At 43.7% G+C, this 19,989-nt stretch overlaps 2 protein-coding genes across 2 annotated transcripts; one reads left to right on the top strand and one right to left on the bottom strand.

Moving 5' to 3' along the window:
- Positions 1-540: 540 nt before the first annotated feature.
- Positions 541-12,937, top strand: LOC311146886 (receptor-type tyrosine-protein kinase FLT3-like). Its single transcript, XM_084183504.1, has 23 exons — positions 541-599; positions 1,047-1,141; positions 2,403-2,551; positions 2,646-2,770; positions 2,928-3,054; positions 3,178-3,320; positions 3,431-3,570; positions 3,703-3,841; positions 4,075-4,252; positions 4,456-4,553; positions 4,656-4,764; positions 6,498-6,727; positions 7,275-7,372; positions 7,472-7,604; positions 7,735-7,839; positions 7,983-8,093; positions 8,302-8,517; positions 8,660-8,784; positions 8,932-9,054; positions 9,181-9,292; positions 10,251-10,350; positions 12,048-12,153; positions 12,279-12,937. The coding sequence occupies exons 1-23, from the start codon at positions 572-574 to the stop codon at positions 12,501-12,503; spliced, it is 3,015 nt and encodes a 1,004-aa protein (XP_084039630.1). The 5' UTR covers positions 541-571; the 3' UTR covers positions 12,504-12,937.
- Positions 12,938-15,268: 2,331 nt separating this feature from the next.
- On the bottom strand, positions 15,269-19,588 carry LOC311148379 (pancreas/duodenum homeobox protein 1-like). Its single transcript, XM_084185334.1, has 2 exons — positions 19,195-19,588; positions 15,269-16,548 (listed from the first exon to the last, which is right to left on the bottom strand). The coding sequence occupies exons 1-2, from the start codon at positions 19,583-19,585 to the stop codon at positions 16,157-16,159; spliced, it is 783 nt and encodes a 260-aa protein (XP_084041460.1). The 5' UTR covers positions 19,586-19,588; the 3' UTR covers positions 15,269-16,156.
- Positions 19,589-19,989: the final 401 nt, after the last annotated feature.

Raw genomic sequence — 19,989 nt, 5'->3', positions numbered from 1 at the left:
CCTCACCAGCCTGCGCTGCAGCACAGTGTATTTCACACGGAACCCCTCCCTTGAGATAAAGCAGAGGCACTCTACATCACGATTTCAATGGTAGAGTTGAACGGCTAGGGGGCAAAAAGAGCTAGATTTACTACTAAAATACCAAAATATCACTTTTGCAACGAATTACCAAAATGAAGACCATATTAACATGTTTCACTATAACTAAGCCTAAAACATCTGATTTTCGATTAAACATTTTTTTGTCATGAAAGTTACTCTTTAATGTCATTGTAGCCTATTAGGTTATTAGAAAGATTTCCAGAAAATAGGTAGGCTGTACTTGCATTAGGGCCTATAAGCTCTAGACTAGTTCATCACCAGGTTTTAATAGCCAACCATCCCCATTTTTGTGACCAGTCATTCAAAGTAACTGTGATAACGTCATGAACCCAGCGTCACAGAGAAGTCTCTCTGAAAAAGAACTGCACACCAGATGAAACGTCACAATTAAAATATAACTTATTGGGGCTTCGCTCTCGAGACCTTCTCATTGTGAGACAAAGCGACATACGTTGAAAACCAATCGCCAATGAAGGGAAAGAGGAGAGTTAGTGTCGGTGAGTTATTAAAATCATCATCAACAATGTTTTTATAGCAAAAATAATCATTGGAAAATTTGTTATTTAGCTACATGGTTGCCTTATTCATAAGCTTGTCCAACGACTGTTTTATTAGATAACCCTAAAGTAACAATACATATCCTAGCCTATATATTCCCCAAATATATTTTAAAATAAAATAAAATAATTCAGTCTAGCTAATTATTTTGTAAAATGTAAATGTTGCACAAAACTATATGCTGCATTTTATACATTCCCATAGTCGCAATTGACCCAATATCATCCATCTGCTGCGCATAATTTTGCAGTTTTGTGTGCTTCAAAAGTACATTTTCTTTGTCTTAATCTGAAAGAAAAACATTGCAACAAATTGATGAATCTACGCCTTGATTAGCTATTATAAAGTAATTTGGTTTTCGTTGATTTGGTTCTCTGTTTCTCCAGCTGCGCTCCTGTTGCTGTGCGCTCTTTGTGATGGAGACGAGTTGCAGCCTCAGCGAGACCCACCTCGAGTGTACTGTATCACCACCAGCCTGACGGTAGGTGCCTAAACTGATCGTAACTGTGCATCCGTGGGATTAATGGACCAAACTGACCGGTCACTTACTGTAAGCCTAAATGATCAATCAGATTTTGAAAATACCTGTGTCCTGTCCCCGCTTCGGTTCCTCTTTCATTACTTATTAAAGTGAAAGGTTGGTAGTCTGTGGCTGAGTCCCACTTTTGAGATCAACCTCACAAACAGTAAACCTGTTTGTTTGTCAGCTCATGTGCATTTATCTTTGAGATTTTTCTAGTGGTGGGCTGTGTGGCCTAATGTCACTTCACATTGCATTGCAGAAGGATGCTGGATTGCTCTGATCATATATTGTGTAGGTCTGTGATAATAAAAGTGAAATTCTGCAGTCCTAACATAACTCTGAAAAGCAGATATATTTCTGCTCTGACCTCAAGGTCAAAGGAATAACAATGCATAAGAGAGGAAGGTGTAAACTCACAGTTAGTGGTGTTGATATAGCACCACACCACACTAGGCTGCTGAGGGGAGAATGGAATGGATCGTGGAAACCATGTGTTTGATGTATTTAATACCATTCCAGTAATTCCGCTCCAGTCATTACCACGAGCCCGTTCTCCTCAATTAAGCTGCCACCAACCTCCTTGGCACCACACCTACTAGCCTATCTGTTTCTGTCATATACTGTGGAAAAAGGCGTCAGAACACATGCTTATAGATGCAGTCCTCTAAATGTGTCCTAGACTCAGAGAACAAAAGCACAACTGCTATTTTAATAGAAAGTCAAGAAATGTAGAATTTACATTCTCGCCAGGCTTCTCGTACTTTCCAAATGTAAAACAAAGTTCGATGAATGTCTGACATCTGTGTTTGAACAACTTCATGAATATTATGAATACTGATCTCTATTCACCTCAAAGGCCACCTCATTAACCTCCCGAGTGGCGCAGTGGTCTAAGGCACTTCATTGCAGTGCTAGCTGTGCCACTAGAGATCCTGGTTTGAATCCAGGCTCTGTCGTAGCCGGCCGTGACCAGGAGACCCATGGGGTGGGGCACAATTGTCCCAGGGGAGGGAATGGCCGGCAGGGATGTAGAGCATGGTGTTTGCAACGCCAGGGTTGTTGGTTTGATTCCCACGGGGGGCCAGTATAATAATGTATGTACTCACTAACTGTAAGTTGCTCTGGATAAGAGTGTCTGCTAAATGACTAAAATGTTACAGCTGATCATCCTCTCTGACTCTCTCTCCCTGACATGGTGACACTTTGTTCTGTTTTCCAGGATGTGTGGTGTACTCTGTCTGAAGCCCATCTGAATGGTTCTGGTCCTACCAGACTAGAGGTCCCTGCTGGGCAGAGCCTCCATATCATCATGCAAAGCCTCCCAGGAGACCCTGTCTGCAGCTGGAGCCATGGAGCTGGCCCAATAAGGTAGGTAGGTGTGTGTGTGTGTGTGCGTTTGTCTTTGTTGTGTTACCCGGCGCCGCAAGGCCACTGTGTCGTTGTATCATTATTGCACCAACAGAGGGGGCTATTCTATGGCCATACCACAGACATCTGTGAGTGATTCTGGAGAGTACTCCTTCAGCTGTGTGAGAGGCGGCATCATCTCCTCCCTGACGCTCTCTCTACTGGTTGGACCTCCACTGAGTGAGTGACAGACCCATGTTCTTTTCTAAACCACTAATATGACATCAGATTCTGATCTACACCACATTAAAGTCAAATAACATCTATATCATCATCATGATTCTGAACCACATTGAAATTCCTAGCTATGGTTCATTCTCCCATTGGTTACCTCCAGGATGTCCCTCAAAGCCACATCTGAAATATATCCCTGGGGGAAGAGGCTTTTTACCTAACTTCCAGTGTTCTTCAGAGGGAAACCCCAAGCCAGAAATCAAATGGTTCAATAACCTTGACAAGACTGGGTAAACTGTGGTGAAAATAATATAGAATCTTAAAGGAGTTTCTTCAGGGTTTTGACATGAGTTTCATGTGTAGGACCTCTTCAAGGATGGCTACATGCTTTACTTTCTCCTCCTCTCCATCAGAAAGGGTAGTCATGGGAATGAGACATCTAAGGATTCAGAGAGGTCCAACAACACAGAGGGAAGTAAACTATACAGCAAGACAACAGTTATGTGCTGTGCTACTAACCCCAAAGGAGAGGAGTGTTCTCAACTTTATGACTATGGTTAGTATTATTGTAAAAGTGTAAACACAATGCCCAAAAAAACAAAATGGAATTAAAGGCACTCAGTACTGATTGATGTGTGGTCTGTTGGCTTCCTGTGTGTGTCTCAGACTTGGACCGCAGCCGTAGTGTGGATGATGATGATGATGATGAAGCTCCAGAGATCACTCTGAGCCCGGGTCAGGCCCTGCTGCTCCGCTGTAGGGAAAGAGCCAGCACCACACAGTGGCTGACTGATAAACAGGAACAGGTCAACTTTATCACTCATTCATCAACCTTTTATTTCCACTGTTGAAAACATATGACCAGAACCATTTCACTTTTCTCTCCATGACTTGTTCACTGTATTTGAGATAATGCAGTCTACCATCTTTTCCTCCAGGTGTCGACATATCGACTATCATATAAAGGAATAGATATGACTTACCTGTTCATTGCGTCGGTGAGAGTGAACCACAGTGGCATCTACACCTGCCGGAGTGACAAGAACAAGATCAAGTACACCCACATCCGGGTCCTGGGTCAGTGAGAGGCAACAACACTGAATCCTCTTTGTACCTTTTCTTTTCAGTCAAACATTCCCTTGCCCTTTTTTTAAATGTCTATCTTTACTTGGTCTTTACTCATCTGTCAGATACTTTCTTGTCATCTGTCCTGATTCTCTCCCTACCACCACCACCTACCTGTTTTTTTCTCTCCCAAAATTGGATTTCCAAGTGATTTCCGTGTGATTTCTGGTGTTGTGTGTCCTCAGAGAAGGGCTTCATTTCCATCGACCAGCTGAATGAGAGCAGTACCATCTCAGCCCAGGAGAAGCCAGGGTTCTGTCTGCGGGCCCTGGTCTCCTCACACCCTCGCCTACGCTGCCATTGGCTGGGCCCGGGCGGCATACAGACGCAGTGCCCTGAACCCACACGGCTGTGGAAGAACAGGTAGGGTAAGGCTGGTGGTCTCTGTGTGGGCTTCCTGAGACTTAATTTAATCTAGGACATACTGCCATATCCATGTTCTATTTGGTGTTTCTGTTGCAGTTTTATAAAGCTTTACTAAAGGTCTATCTACGAGGTTTGATGAGGTTACGTTTGGTTCAATAAGGTTTAACACGATTCCATATGGTTCTGTCCCCCCCCCTCAGGACTCTGGAGCTATGTAACCCTGAGCCAGGAGACTACCAGTTACACCTGGAGACTGGGGAGCTGAACCTCACAAAGACCCTCTCTCTCTGTGTGGCAAGTGAGTGACAGCCGACTGCCCAGTCAGATAAGACTTGTGATTGTGTGCATGACTCCTCAGTAAGACACCTGTCCTCACCTGTCCTCCTCCTCTGTCTCTCAGATATGTCCACCCCCATTCTCTTCCAGAAAGAAGACAACATCACCTGTAAGACCGAAAGCCCCCTCCCCTTCAACCTCACCTGGAGGTTGTGCTCTCTGTCCAATGACAGGTACCTGTAGATTTAGGCCCGAGTTTCTCATGTTAGGATTCAGCTCTATATCTTAACACTAGTGGTGGGCACCAATATCGATATGATATCGATATCATTTGAAATCGACATAAGCAAGGCATATCTTGATATTGGTTATTGTTCCTGTTAACCTACCCAGCTAGCACATAACGTTCTAAGAACCATATGTTTCTTAGAGCTTGGTGAGAGTGTGGTTGTCCTATAGTTATTTTGCATACAACCTTCCCACAAAGTTCTGGGAATGCAGGATTTCCAGCTAGCACATAATGTTCTGAGAACCACATTTTTCTTAAGTGGCAATTTCATGGTTCTATTTAAAGTAATGTTCTCAGAACGTTCAGAGAACATTAAGAAACAACGTTCTTCTGTGGAAATTTCAGTACTTCAGCATAACGGTTTCTGCAGGATTCGTCATGGTTCTATTTAAAGTAATGTTCTAAGAACATTAAGCAAACGTTTCATAAAAACACAAGAAAACATGAGTAACGTTCTAAGAACATTCTAGGAATGTTATTTAAAAACATATACATTCCATTCTCAGCGTCAACAAAACTTTCTCTCAATCCTTTGTCTTGTTAAGTGTGTTCAGGTGCACCCACTATTTGGCCGCACCTGATCTTAATGAGTGCTTGTTTAAATGGGGTTTGTTTAAATAGACTAAAATGAACAGCTTTGTATTAGTTAAAAAAAACATGGCACGCTAGCTCCATCCTGGTGGCATAGTCGACTAATTCCATGGATAGAAAACAGGAGATCATAGGTTCAAATATTACTGACGTCGTGCCACAATAAAAAAGAAATGTGTTTGCATGATTAATGCCTAAGCAAATTAATTTCCATGTGTCCAATCTTTGCTTGGAGTTCAAAACCATTAACCTAAGCTAGCAGTGTTATTAAAAGTCTTATTGAAACATGTTCTCAGAACGTTAATTAATTATCTTCAAATAACCTATAATTTCCGTTCTCAGAACGTTAATAAAACCTCCCAGGAAAACTTTCAGGGAACCATAGTAAAACGTTCTCTGGAACCTACTTTCCCACAACTTCCAAGGAACCAAATGTGCTAGCTAGGTATTTGCTTACTTACTTACTTACTTAGTCCTCTTCATTCCTATTTGGAACATAATGCTTCCACAAGAGAGCGCCACTTATGCTGGTCTTCTGCCTTTTGGGGGATGGTTTTCCATGATAGGCCACTGTTCTTCATCTCTTTCTCCACGCTTCCTTTTGTTAACCTACACTATTATGTAAAAAGTATACATGACTGTTCCTGCAATGCTCTTACAGACTCTCAATTTAGCATAAGCCTACTTAAATGCCTGCTGATTGGCCATCAACAGGGTTCCCATTGTATTCAACTGTAGGTTAGGCCCCAAGAACATTCACACTTGGCCCAATGGTCAATCAGCAAAAAGTTGTCTGAACTGCATAAAGCCAGTGCAATGTTATTCATTCAAACCGATATGATATCGATATTGGTTTTTAAAAATGCAACTGATATCAATTGTCCATATCGTTGCCCATCCCTACTTAACAACTGAAGCAAATTTATGGGGCGGTTTCCCTGACACAAACTAAGATCATTTTCAATAGAGAGTCTCCATTGATCTTGCTTTTTAGTCCAGGATTAGGCTGTGTCTGGGAAACCAACCCTACATGTTTACCTGTGTGTGTGTTCACCTGTGTTTGTTAACCTGCCCCCCACCCCCTAGCTGTCAGTCAGAGTCTGCAGCCTGGAAGGAGATCCCTGCCACTCCCACAGAGCTCTGTGACTCAGACCAGTTCTGCCATAAGAATGTCCTCAGCTCCCTGGAAAGTGCAGAGGTGGGGAACCACTTTGTCAAGTGCTGCATTACAAACTCGGTCCACTCACAGTCACACTGCAGCGAGTCACTGTTCAATGCAAGAATGGTCTTTCCACTGCAGCGTACGTTCAAACAACGTAAGTGGTCAGTCAGGAAAAACAAGTCCTCCAAAAATAATTGTTTTTATAATGGTTGTCATCATAGCTCCAGTGTGGAACAGAATTGGTCACAGTGTTGTCATGGCTCCAGTGTGGAACATAATTGGTCACAGTGTTGTCATGGTTCCAGTGTGGAACAGAATTGGTCACAGTGTTGTCATGGCTCCAGTGTGGAACAGAATTGGTCACAGTGTTGTCATGGCTCCAGTGTGGAACAGAATTGGTCACAGTGTTGTCATGGCTCCAGTGTGGAACAGAATTGGTCACAGTGTTGTCATGGCTCCAGTGTGGAACAGAATTGGTCACAGTGTTGTCATGGCTCCAGTGTGGAACAGAATTGGTCACAGTGTTGTCATGGCTCCAGTGTGGAACAGAATTGGTCACAGTGTTGTCATGGCTCCAGTGTGGAACAGAATTGGTCCCAGTGTTGTCATGGCTCCAGTGTGGAACAGAATTGGTCACAGTGTTGTCATGGCTGTTGTCAGATATTGGTTATATCTGTTGATGTGTGTGTGTGTTCTATCAGCCTCCAACTCCTCTCAACTCCTGAAGGTGTCCAGTCTGGTTCTGTTCCTGGCGTTGATGCTGGTCAGCGTGGCGCTACTCTACTTCATCAGGAAGAAGGTACACACACACACACACACACACACACACACACACACAGACAGACTTGTTCACCACACTCAAACATTCTCACACACCCTCCTGATATGTTGTGTGTAGAAACCCCAGTACCAGAGTCAGGTGCAGATGATCCAGATGGTAGGGCCTAATGACAACGACTACATCTACATCAACTTCAAAGACTTCCGGTACAACCAGAAATGGGAGTTCCCCAGAGAGAACCTGGAGCTGGGTAAGACTGGGGAGATGTACCAGTGAAATGACTTTGCCTGACCCATCTACCTGGGAATCTCTAGTCTCCAGTACAGCCAGCCTCACCAATAGTATTCCCACCAACCCTGTGTTGTGGTCTTTCTCCTCAGGGAAGGAGCTAGGCTCTGGGGCCTTTGGCATGGTGGTTCAGGCTACAGCCTACGGCATCAGCAAGCCTGGGATCTCCCTGCAGGTGGCTGTCAAGATGCTGAAAGGTACAGGGTTTTACCTGTGTGATGTTGTACACTGCTGGCTAAGTGTTGGTGTTTGCTGAAGACCCACACTATTACTATTTTACATACCCTGCACCAGTGAAGTCACTCAGGTTGTTGTTGAGTGTTGATGTTTGCCCATGCAGAGAAGCATGAGACAGTGGAGAAGGAGGCTCTGATGTCAGAGTTGAAGATGCTGACTCACATCGGACAGCATGCCAACGTCGTTAACCTGCTGGGGGCATGCACTGGCTCAGGTACGACAGCCAATCACAGACAGGCTCAGAAACCAGCATCTAGCAGAAATAAAACAGGAATAACTACAACATGTAATTGCCAAGAACATGTCTTTAGATATTCTATTGAAACAAGTACATGTGTATTTAGGACTGTCTCTAAGCGCCTGTGTGTGTGTGACTCTGTGAATGTGTGTATCTGACTCTGTGGCTGTGTGACTCTTGACAGGGCCCACGTACCTGATCTTCCAGTACTGCCGTAATGGGGACCTGCTGAACTACCTGAAGAACAACAGAGAGCTGTACCACAAGTCTCTGACCGAGGCCTTCACCAGGGATCGCTTCAGCAGCCTTTACCACAACCTGCCCAAGAGGAGCTCCACTAGAGGGCACGAGAGCATCGCCCTCCTCAGCCTCAACTCCTCTCCCATGGACACCTCGGATGGTCAGTGTGGGGTAGACACACACACAAATTAAGAAATAGACATGCTTATGTATACAGCAGCACAGTTAAAAACATCTGTAGGATCTCTTCACTGCTGGCCAGTGGATCCCGTTGACCCCAGCTGATTTGTGTTGATCCACAGGTCCAGGGATCTATGAGGAGCTGCAGGAGGAGGAGGAGGAGGAGAAGCAGGCACTGACCTATAACGACCTGCTCAGCTTTTCCTACCAGGTGGCCAAAGGCATGGACTTCCTGTCCTCCAAGCACGTACGTTGAGTGACAATACTGCACACTGCCCCATGTCCCCTCATACAAGGCTGTGCTCACTGCAAAAACATATAATACTCCCTATACCCCACATCATTACTCCCTACACACCCTCTCTCTATCTTGGGTGTGTGTTTCTGTCTCCAGTGTATCCATCGGGACCTTGCGGCCAGGAACGTGTTGGTGGCTCAGGGTGGACTTGTAAAGATCGGAGACTTTGGACTGGCCCGGGACATCGAGAACGACTCCAACTACGTAGTGAGAGGAAATGTAGGTACTATACACAGAAAGGAGTGTTTGTCTGTATTCTACAGATGCTCTGTTGTCAGTGACAACAGCTCTGTTCTAGGCATGCAGTGTCGGTGTGTGTGTCTGATGTGTTGTGTTGTGTCGCAGGTGCGTCTGCCAGTGAAGTGGATGGCTCCAGAGAGTATCTTCCAGGGGATGTACACCATGCAGAGCGATGTCTGGGCCTATGGTATCCTGCTGTGGGAGGTCTTCTCTCTGGGTAGCTACATAAACATACATTTTACATTTACATTTTAGTCATTTAGCAGACGCTCTTATCCAGAGCGTCTTACAGTTAGTGAGTGCATACATTTTCATACTGGCCCCCCGTGGGAATCGAACCCACAACCCTGGCGTTGCAAGCACCATGCTCTACCAACTGAGCTACACGGGACATACCTACTCTTTCTTTTTATTTATTGTCATGATTTGATTTTGTCCTTTATAGTGTGTGTTGACCGAGGTTGGGGATGAGGTGGGGCCGCCAGGAGTATGTTTAGGATGGGGGGGCATACATACTGTACACACACTTATTATAGATGTATTCCCTGCATCTTTATTATATGTGATTTGCTCTCTTCCTCCCTCTCCCTCCCTCTCTCTCCCTCTCTCCCTACCCCTTTCCCTCTCCCTCTCTCCCTCCCTCTCCCTCTCTCTCCCTACCCCTTTCCCCCTCCCTCTCTCTCCCTACCCCTTTCCCCCTCTCTCCCTCCCTCTCCCTCTCTCTCTCTCTCCCTACCCCTTTCCCTCTCCCTCTCTCTCTCTCCCTCTTCCTCTCTCTCCCTACCCCTTTCCCTCTCACTCTCTCTCTCCCTCTCCCTCTCTCTCCCTACCCCTTTCTCTCTCCATCTCTCCCTCTCTCTCCCTACCCCTTTCTATCTCTATCTCTCCCTCTCTCTCCCTACCCCCTTCTCTCTCCATCTCTCCCTCTCTCTCCCTACCCCTTTCTATCTCTATCTCTCCCTCTCCCTCTCTCTCCCTACCCCTTTCTATCTCTATCTCTCCCTCTCCCTCTCTCTCCCTACCCCTTTCTCTCTCCATCTCTCTCTCCCTCTCTCTCCCTACCCCCTTCTCTCTCCATCTCTCCCTCTCTCTCCCTACCCCTTTCTCTCTCCATCTCTCTCCCTCCCTCTCTTTCCCTACCCCTTTCTCTCTCCATCTCTCCCTCTCCCTCTAAGGTGTGACCCCCTACCCGGGGATAAAGGTGGACAACAACTTCTATTTGTTGATAGAGAGAGGTTTTAAGATGGAGCAACCGTACTATGCCAGTGAATCTGTGTAAGTATCCACAACCACTCTGCACCTACGTCTATACATCATACACATTTAATTACAATCAAATACACTGCTCAAAAAAATAAAGGGAACACTTAAACAACACAATGTAACTCCAAGTCAATCACACTTCTGTGAAATCAAACTGTCCACTTAGGAAGCAACACTGATTGACAATAAATTTTGCATGCTGTTGTGCAAATGGAATAGACAACAGGTGGAAATTATAGGCAATTAGCAAGACACCCCCAATAAAGGACTGGTTTTGCAGGTGGTGACCACAGACCACTTCTCAGTTCCTATGCTTCCTGGCTGATGTTTTGGTCACTTTTGAATGCTGGTGGTGCTTTCACTCTAGTGGTAGCATGAGACGGAGTCTACAACCCACACAAGTGGCTCAGGTAGTACAGCTCATCCAGGATGGCACATCAATGCGAGCTGTGGCAAGAAGGTTTGCTGTGTCTGTCAGCGTAGTGTCCAGAGCATGGAGGTGCTACCAGGAGACAGGCCAGTACATCAGGAGACGTGGAGGAGGCCGTAGGAGGGCAACAACCCAGCAGCAGGACTGCTACCTCCGCCTTTGTGCAAGGAGGAGCAGGAGGAACACTGCCAGAGCCCTGCAAAATGACCTCCAGCAGGCCACAAATGTGCATGTGTCTGCTCAAACGGTCAGAAACAGACTCCATGAGGGTGGTATGAGGGCCCGGACGTCCACAAGTGGGGGTTGTGCTTACAGCCCAACACCGTGCAGGACATTTGGCATTTGCCAGAGAACACCAAGATTGGCAAATTCGCCACTGCGCCCTGTGCTCTTCACAGATGAAAGCAGGTTCACACTGAGCACGTGACAGACGTGACAGAGTCTGGAGACGCCGTGGAGAACGTTCTGCTGCCTGCAACATCCTCCAGCATGACCGGTTTGGCGGTGGGTCAGTCATGGTGTGGGGTGGCATTTCTTTGGGGGGCCGCACAGCCCTCCATGTGCTCGCCAGAGGTAGCCTGACTGCCATTAGGTACCGAGATGAGATCCTCAGACCCCTTGTGAGACCATATGCTGGTGCGGTTGGCCCTGGGTTCCTCCTAATGCAAGACAATGCTAGACCTCATGTGGCTGGAGTGTGTCAGCAGTTCCTGCAAGAGGAAGGCATTGATGCTATGGACTGGCCCACCCGTTCCCCAGACCTGAATCCAATTGAGCACATCTGGGACATCATGTCTCGCTCCATCCACCAACGCCACGTTGCACCACAGACTGTCCAGGAGTTGGCGGATGCTTTAGTCCAGGTCTGGGAGGAGATCCCTCAGGAGACCATCCGCCACCTCATCAGGAGCATGCCCAGGCGTTGTAGGGAGGTCATACAGGCACGTGGAGGCCACACACACTACTGAGCCTCATTTTGACTTGTTTTAAGGACATTACATCAAAGTTGGATCAGCCTGTAGTGTGGTTTTCCACTTTAATTTTGAGGGTGACTCCAAATCCAGACCTCCATGGGTTGATAAATTTGATTTCCATTGATAATTTTTGTGTGATTTTGATGTCAGCACATTCAACTATGTAAAGAAAAAAGTATTTAATACGATTATTTCATTCATTCAGATCTAGGATGTGTTATTTTAGTGTTCCCTTTATTTTTTGGAGCAGTGTATATGAACTGTAAAGGAGGTTTCATCCCCCTTTCCCTCCCTCCCTCCCGCAGGTATAAGATGATGTGCAAGTGCTGGGCACGGGAGCCTCGGGACCGTCCTCACTTCTCCAAGCTGGTGGCCTTCATGGGCGACCAACTGGCTGACATGGAGGAGAAGGTGGGTCTCAAACACACAACAAGCCTCAATGTAGACGTATCAAACTTTACAACGGGCTAGCACACAGCATTCCATTAGAATCATGATTTCTTGTCATTTCTTACTATGCCCCTTTTCTCTCTTAGCTCTACCATAACATCCTGGACAAGAGCTCCAATGACTCCTTATACCAGAATGCACCAGTGAATTCTGACCTCTCTGCCTCGGCCAAAGAAAAGGAGGTTCTTTCGACACAGAACCAATACTGCAAGACCCATTCCAGTGGAGAGGCCCCAACAACCACAACAACACCGTCTGACATGGATGCCATGGAGACTGATGATGATACACCTCTGAAACCATATCAGTGAGTGCAGGGGCCTATCTATCCTTCTATTCCATACAATATACTCTGTTTAAGATCTCACACTGGAAGTCTGTATTTATATATTGCTGTGGATTTTAAATACACTGATTACTTGCTTTATCCAAATATGTTTAACAATAAATATGCCAATTATGTTTTTGTATCAAATGCTCACTCCTACACTGTAGGAATTGATAAATAAATATTTAACATTGTAACATAGTAATGAATGTAGCATTTAGAACATGTAATAGCATTTGTTGGGCTGAGACAACCTGTTGTTGTGAACATATTACACACATTATATTTAATTTACTGTGTGAAACTAATGCAATATTAGTCGTGTTATTACTGCTTTTGGATAATAGTTATTTCAGTACTTTTAATTTAGAGCCAGCTTTAGGAGACTATTATTATTCAGGATTATTCTGTCAGTGTTTTTTTTCTGAGTGAAGTTGCTTCAATATTTTATTAATAATAATCTAATGATTTACTTTCTCTGTATGTTTGTCCATTTGAGTTCTCGAAATTATTCTTATATTTGAAATAAAGTATTTAAAATTATCACTGTTTTTTGTGGATTTTAGGTCTACGGGTGACAAATAGTGGTATATTATATTGGAAGGAGGCAGGCGGGGAACAACGGCACAAACTGCACGACAGATGGCGACAGAGCTACATTAGTCGCCAGAGCTACGCCTGCCGTTCAGGTGTCCTGAGTCGCAATAGTGTAATTTACCTGGCTTGCATCAAATTGAAAGCTGTCAATGACCACTTTATCTCCATTCAAACATTTTGAAATACAACAAACAGGCCTAGGTTCAGGTTTCATTATAGGCTAGAAAGGCTACAAAGCTGTGCGTAAAAAGGCATGAGGGGTTCTACACTCTAAAAATGAGAGGTTCCACAAGGGTTCTTCTAAGATCTTCAAAGTTGTTCGAAGAACCTTAGGGTTCTTGGCACTGAAAATTGCCCCCAAAAGGTTCTTCCTAGAACCCCATAGGAAGTGGGGTCCATCGAGGAACCTCATTAGTTGGTGGGGGCTCTTGCAGGAACCTAACTGCCCAACTGAAACATTTGAATTTGAAAGGACAGCAGGTGCAGGCACTTAACTGAAAAATGTAAAGATCTCCACAATTTAAGGTAAGGTTTGTCCCTTGTATGATCTAGATTGATATTGTTTTATCATGATACCATATATATTTTCATATTTGTGCAAATCTTTCTAAAACAGAAAATGGATACAATTCAATGGATATCAATCAACAAAGAGGTAAGAGTATGTAGGCTATAAGAATATGTTGAAGGATAGCTGTATTGGGTGCAGATGACTGAACTGCTCACTTTTGTGTCTGTGTCTGCAGGTATACAGCCGAGGAGGCATACAAAGGTAAGTCAATTGGTATTGGTATGTTATGCAGATCACATGTACAATCCTCCTCCCTTACCTCTTCAAGGAAAATCTCATAGATAATAATAAGCCATTTAGCAGACGCTTTTATCCAAAGCGACTTACAGTCGTGCGTGCATACATTTTTGTATATGGGTGGTCCCGGGGATCGAACCCACTACCCTTGGCGTTACAAGCGCCGTGCTCTACCAGCTGAGCTACAGAGGACCACCCATCATAGGCCTCTAAATTATGGACAAGGTATGTGTATGAAAACCATTATCAAAACAGTTTTATTCATTCACATTTACCACAAAAGCCAAGGTATAAATACTGTTATGTGCATGTTTTGTTAATCATCTGTATAATTACAATTTTTTTTGGATTCATAGACTTCACACAATATTTTAGTTGTCAGTGTTTATTATGATTTTAGTGGCAAGCAGAATAAAAAAATCAAAATATGAGGTAAACTCCCAGCAGAGCCCCAAGTCCAATGGGTATATCCTCTGGCATGTTGATGTTAATGTGTTGATGTTCTCCGTCTCCATAGCCAGAATGATTTTGCAGTGCATGGTGATCGAACAGGTTTCCTGTTATATTCAGTAAAAGTCTAAAAGTCTTTGCTTTTAAATATATTTAAGTATCAAAAGTAAATGTAATTGCTAAAATATACTTAAGTATTAAAAGTAAAAGTATAAATCATTTCAAATTCCTCATGTTAGGCAAGCCAGATGGCACGATTTTATTTTATTTTTTATTATTACGGACAGTCAGGGGCACACTCCAACACTCAGAAATAATTTACAAATTAAGCATTTGTGTTTAGTGAGTCTGCCAGATCAGAGGCAGTAGGGACGATGTTATTTTGATAAGTGCGTGAAATGAACCATTTTCCTGTCCTGTTAAGCATTCCAAATGTAACGAATACTTTTGGGTGTCAGGGAAAATGTATGGTGTAAAAAGTAAATTATTTTCTTTAGGAATGTAGTGGAGTAAAAGTAAAAGTAGTCAAAAATATAAATAGTAAAGTAAAGTATAGATACCCAAAATAACTACTTAAGTAGTACTTCAAAGTATTTTTACTTAAATACTTTACACCACTGGTAAATTCTGACTGACTGATCTACAAATAATAATAAGTCGTTATTTATGATGCAGGGTGATTTGTAGATCAGTCAGTCGTCAGTCGCCTGCACTGTCCGCTGCAGTGTCGAACAAGCCCCACGACTGACTGACGTGATGACTTACGGTTTCGTGTGGTCTATCTCCTGCGTTGAATGTGCTTGAATAGTGGATAAAAATGTAAGCGTTATTGTTGTGCGTAAAGGCGTAACTGTGCGTAATTGTACCAGGTGCCAAGTAATTCAATAACTGCAGATGTTTCATAGATTTTATTCTGATTTCAAACATGAACTTTTTGATAACTCGGAAATTATAGCTTAATAAAGAATTCAAAATACAGTCAATTATTCACAATGCCTATCATTAAGACATCAACGATGTGAAAAGATGAAGTTCATAAATAGGCTATATAATCGGTGTGAGTGACTCATTTTTGTCATATAACATTTTATTGGAAAATGCATCAGTATTGTCAGTATTGACAGAACCATGTCCCGTGCATAGACTGCATATATTTACATACAGAAATTAAACTTGGTTGTACACTGCCAACATTTTCAGAGAAAGTATCTGAAGTGCATTGGTTTTAGTAAAGCAATCAAAGTAGGCTATATACCAGATGTAGTTCTCAACAGAGTTGTGTGGTCTGTATCACCACTGTCTCTCCAGGCAGTTGGCGCTGCCCTCGTCTGGCACCGCAACGAGAGGCTGCAGACCAGAGCACTGGTTCTGTACATGTATGTACAATGCCAACTGTTATCATCAGCGCATGACCCGCAGATCCTCACGACAAGATGAGGTCAGAGTTCAGCCGCAGAATGATGACAATGCACCTGCAGGCCTCGCCTTTCACCTCTCTTCAATCTGTCACCGCCGATAATGTACATGAATGATGCCAGCCGAGTCTGTTTGAATGAGGCTGCGTTCACACAGGCAGCCGAATTCGGATATTTTTTCCACTAATTGGTCTTTTGACCAATCACATCAGATCTTTTCACGTCAGATCTTTTTCAGAGCTGATCTGATTGGTCAAAAGATCAATTAGTGAAAAAAATGATTTGAATTCGGATGCCTGTCTAACGCAGCCTAAGAGCGTCCCCCTTTCCTCAGTGTCTGTCCAGTTGTCATCCATATCAGCCCTGCTAGGCCGAGTCTCTAGAACCTGACAGGGAGGGGGCTTGTAAGGGCGAGGGCGGTGTCGTGGTGGTGGGAGGTGCCAGTGTGGGAGTCCCTGCCCCCCCGACCCCCACCCCTGCCTCATCCTTCAGGTCTCCTGACGTAATGGACGAGTCCTGCTCGGGGTCGACCCCCCTCACTCTCTTCTTGTCCTCCTCCTTCTTCCACTTCATCCGTCGGTTCTGGAACCAGATCTTGATGTGTCTCTCCGTGAGGCTGAGGGTGAGGGCCAGCTCTACACGCCGTGGTCTGCTGATGTACTTGTTGAACAGGAACTCCTTCTCCAGCTCCAGGAGCTGGGCCCGCGTGTAGGCCGTCCTTGTCCGCTTGTTCTCCTCCGCCTCCACCATGTAGGGGCCTGAGGAGGGTGGCGGAGGATGGGGAGGGAGGGGGGTGGGAGACATAGAGAAAGAGGGAGAGGCAGAGGGGAGAGAGGTAAGGGGGAGAGGTGAACTAAACATTGTACCCTGCCACAGTCAAAATCCCAGCAAAGCCGCAATCTAGGTGAAATTGGCAATGCCTCACCATTTCTGACACCAGTCTACCTAGCTGAATCACACACAGCAGCACATTGGCTGAACACGGTCAGCTCACACACTGACAACCAAAGACTGGATAGAAACAACACTATTAGGTAACTGATGATAAGTGAAACAAACAGTACATCATGTAAGTCACAGGCCAACTCTCACAGATGCCAGTACAGTTTTAGTAATAAATATACTATACTAACATAGATGGAACGTTTCTATGTGAGGCATCATATATTCTGTGCAGAACACAAACCTGAAATTAGACAAATCACTATCAAATCAATGTGGGCCACCACAGCACATTGAATTTCACATAACTGCACATTTATCACAAACACTCACAAATGGATCAATAAATTGGTTTGAAAATTACTATTAAATACTAATAATAAGGAATAGGTATATAGCTACATTTTGATTACTGTGGGTTTCGGAAGTTGACGAAAACCAACAATAGTTGAAAATCGTTTATAATGCGTGTAATCTCTAGTACTAGTCTATATTTTACATCAATTTCACCTGAAAAGGTTTCACTAACTTGAACTGTTTATTAGGCAAAATCACAGCCTGGAAAAGCAAGTCAATTTAGAGACAGTCCGTGAAAAGTTTATTTCAATTAATCACTTTTATTTTAAATGAAGGTATAGGCCTACATGATGAAGGTACACCCTTATACTTTCCCCACTATTACCACTACAATTAATTTGTGTTTTGAATTATGAAATTATAGCTCAATTGTTAAACTTTCGTTCAGATATATTGGTGAAGTCTTTGATTTAAAAATAGATAAACAATTAAAATATATTCTATTCAATAGTTGATCTGCTTCATTATTAGTTTTAGAGTAGGCTCATTTTTGCAGTGGTTGCGTTTGTCCGTTGAAGAAAATATTTTTACTGACATAACATTTTATCGAAATTAGTTTTTTAAAAGTTAATCGCTTGTAAAGTTACATGATTTTCTTCAGTAATAAATAATAAAAACACATATCGCCTAATGGAGTTATAATAATTAACACATGTCTATCATAATTGTCTCATTAACAGGCCTACAAACAATATTTTTTAGATCATCTTTGATGAATGTTGAGTTGAGATAATAATTGTCTATAGGCCTACGCAATAATTGAGAATAACTGATTCTGCTTGAGACTTATCAACTTTTCCACTTGTTGTTACCCTCAATTTATTTAACTAATTCAATACATAGTAACATACATTACCTTTATATTTCGTGTAATTGAAACCAACGCAAGCTGTGTGAGTGGTTTGAAAACTTGTTTTAAAAAATTATTTTAGCCAAAAAATAATAATAATCGTAAAAGGCTCCCATTGACACGCTGAACCGAGTTGACTTAAAATGGCCGCAACAGAAAATACTTTTAGGAAGAAGAGTTTATTCATTATTTTCTGCTTTCCCTTAACACTCCAGGTTAATTATATACCCTTTAATATATTTTACATTAACAAATATATTGAGATAACTAAGGTTATTGTAAGACACGGTCATATGTGGTCCTCTGTAGCTCGATTGGTAGAGCATGGCGCTTGTAACGCCAGGGTAGTGGGTTCGATCGCCGGGACCACCCATACGTAAAAATGTATACGCACATGACTGTAAGTCGCTTTGGATAAAAGCGTCTGCTAAATGGCATATTATTATATATGTAATACGAAACATTTTTCATGAAGGCCTATATGGATCATACCTGCCATTAGGAAATCATTAACAAATAAATAGCCACAACTGAAATGTTCACATATTTGAAGTGAATCGCAACTTGGTACTTGAGACAGGAGGCACACCTTCAGAGGAGTACAAAACATTGTGGTTTGTATGAGGGGAACACAGGTCCTTTACAGATGGATTGACAAGGTAAACTGACATCCACCCACGACATTCTGTATATTGTAGACATCATGATGTAATCTAAGTCCTTATACGTGCACAAAAGCCTGGGTCTATTCAAACTTCATGAACGTTTATCATGATTAACGTTTGATCATTCCTAAGGCCTATATTCACAGCGGTGGCATAGCTAGCCAACAGACAAAGCAGCGAAATGGTATAATGAATGCGAGAGTTAGGCTAAATACCTTTTGAATTATAATTCATGTTCAGTGTAATTTTTGCTGAATTCCCTATACATAACACTCACTCCCTTGCTATTAACAAAAGGAAACTTCTGAATGTTCAATTGTTAACTATTGAATAAATACTTTTGTTGAAATATTGTCTTTAAAATCAAATAGATTTACTTGTCTAATATTTGTACAGTATAAAAGAGTGTGTTCAAACTAAGTGTTCAAACGAATCCATTTCGATAGGCCTACTATAAAAGAAAGGGCTGCAATATTCCTACAAGTGTGTGCGTAAAGATTCCTTGAGAGGCCATAGATTAATTCCTTTCTTTGAAGCATTGCGGTAATGAGAACTATGAGAACATTGCCAAGGTGACTGCAGTGAGTTACCTGCCCACTGTCCCTTCCAGATGTGCGCGTGAGACTTGGTGGTTTTCATCCAGGGGAAAGGCAGGTGGTATCTGTTCCTATCCGCACAGAGAGCCAGCCCCCCCGGGTCTTCGTAACCCCCTGGCTGGAGAGTCTGTTGGGGCGCCTGGGGGTGGTGGAGCTGCGGCACACCCGGGTCCTCTCGCATGGGAATACTGTACGGAGCAATGTCAGGGAGACTCGCCTGGTCTAGCACTCCAATGGAGGGCGAGGAGTAGACTGACTGAGCCTGCCGGCCCATGTAAAGACAGGGCGGAGGGCTGTGGCTGTAGTCCTCGCTGTGGGGTCTCTGGTAGGCGCAGGAGTCCTTGAACAGCTGCGCGGGAGAATAGTAGTGCTCTTCTCGATTCATGACTGCCGAGGGCCAGGGCTATCCAACCGGTGTGTGTGCACGCATTTACCTGCGCCCTATAGCCTACGCAGCGTGGAACCTTGTGCTCTGCTCTACCTGTGTTGCTCGTGCGCCTGACGCCGCTTTAGGCCCTGCATAGGTGTGTCATCACCATGTGACCCTGTTGCACCTAAGCCATTGGTCTCACTGTTGACACAAAACGGATAAGTTGTCGCCTTAGTTTCTATTCGTGTCTGTATTCTCCTCCCCGCGGTCCGATAATAATTGAACAGAATTGACCGTGCGCAAATCAATGCCCTCGCCAAACACTGCACTGTTTGACGGCGGGTTTCTGAGATCCACCTGCGTCCGGGTGGTCCTAATGCAGCGATGGACAGGTGAGCAGGGGAATCCGCAGGTCCTAT

Source organism: Coregonus lavaretus (genome assembly GCF_964263955.1).
Source record: "Coregonus lavaretus genome assembly, chromosome: 2".
In the NCBI taxonomy this organism is placed as follows: Eukaryota; Metazoa; Chordata; class Actinopteri; order Salmoniformes; family Salmonidae; genus Coregonus; species Coregonus lavaretus.
The sequence above is the reverse complement of the archived record's forward strand: the minus strand, read 5'-3'. Positions and strand labels throughout refer to the sequence as shown.

Excerpts from the sequence above, each read along its gene's own strand:
- LOC311146886 (XM_084183504.1), top strand. The coding sequence starts at position 572 with ATGAAGGGAAAGAGGAGAGTTAGTGTCG. Across the intron at positions 4,253-4,455 it reads ACACGGCTGTGGAAGAACAG|GACTCTGGAGCTATGTAACC; the intron begins GTAGGGTAAGGC and ends CCCCCCCCTCAG. Across the intron at positions 8,518-8,659 it reads TCCCATGGACACCTCGGATG|GTCCAGGGATCTATGAGGAG; the intron begins GTCAGTGTGGGG and ends GTTGATCCACAG.
- LOC311148379 (XM_084185334.1), bottom strand. The coding sequence starts at position 19,585 with ATGAATCGAGAAGAGCACTACTATTCTCCCGCGCAGCTGTTCAAGGAC. Across the intron at positions 16,549-19,194 it reads CTGGAAGGGACAGTGGGCAG|GCCCCTACATGGTGGAGGCG; the intron begins GTAACTCACTGC and ends CACCCTCCTCAG.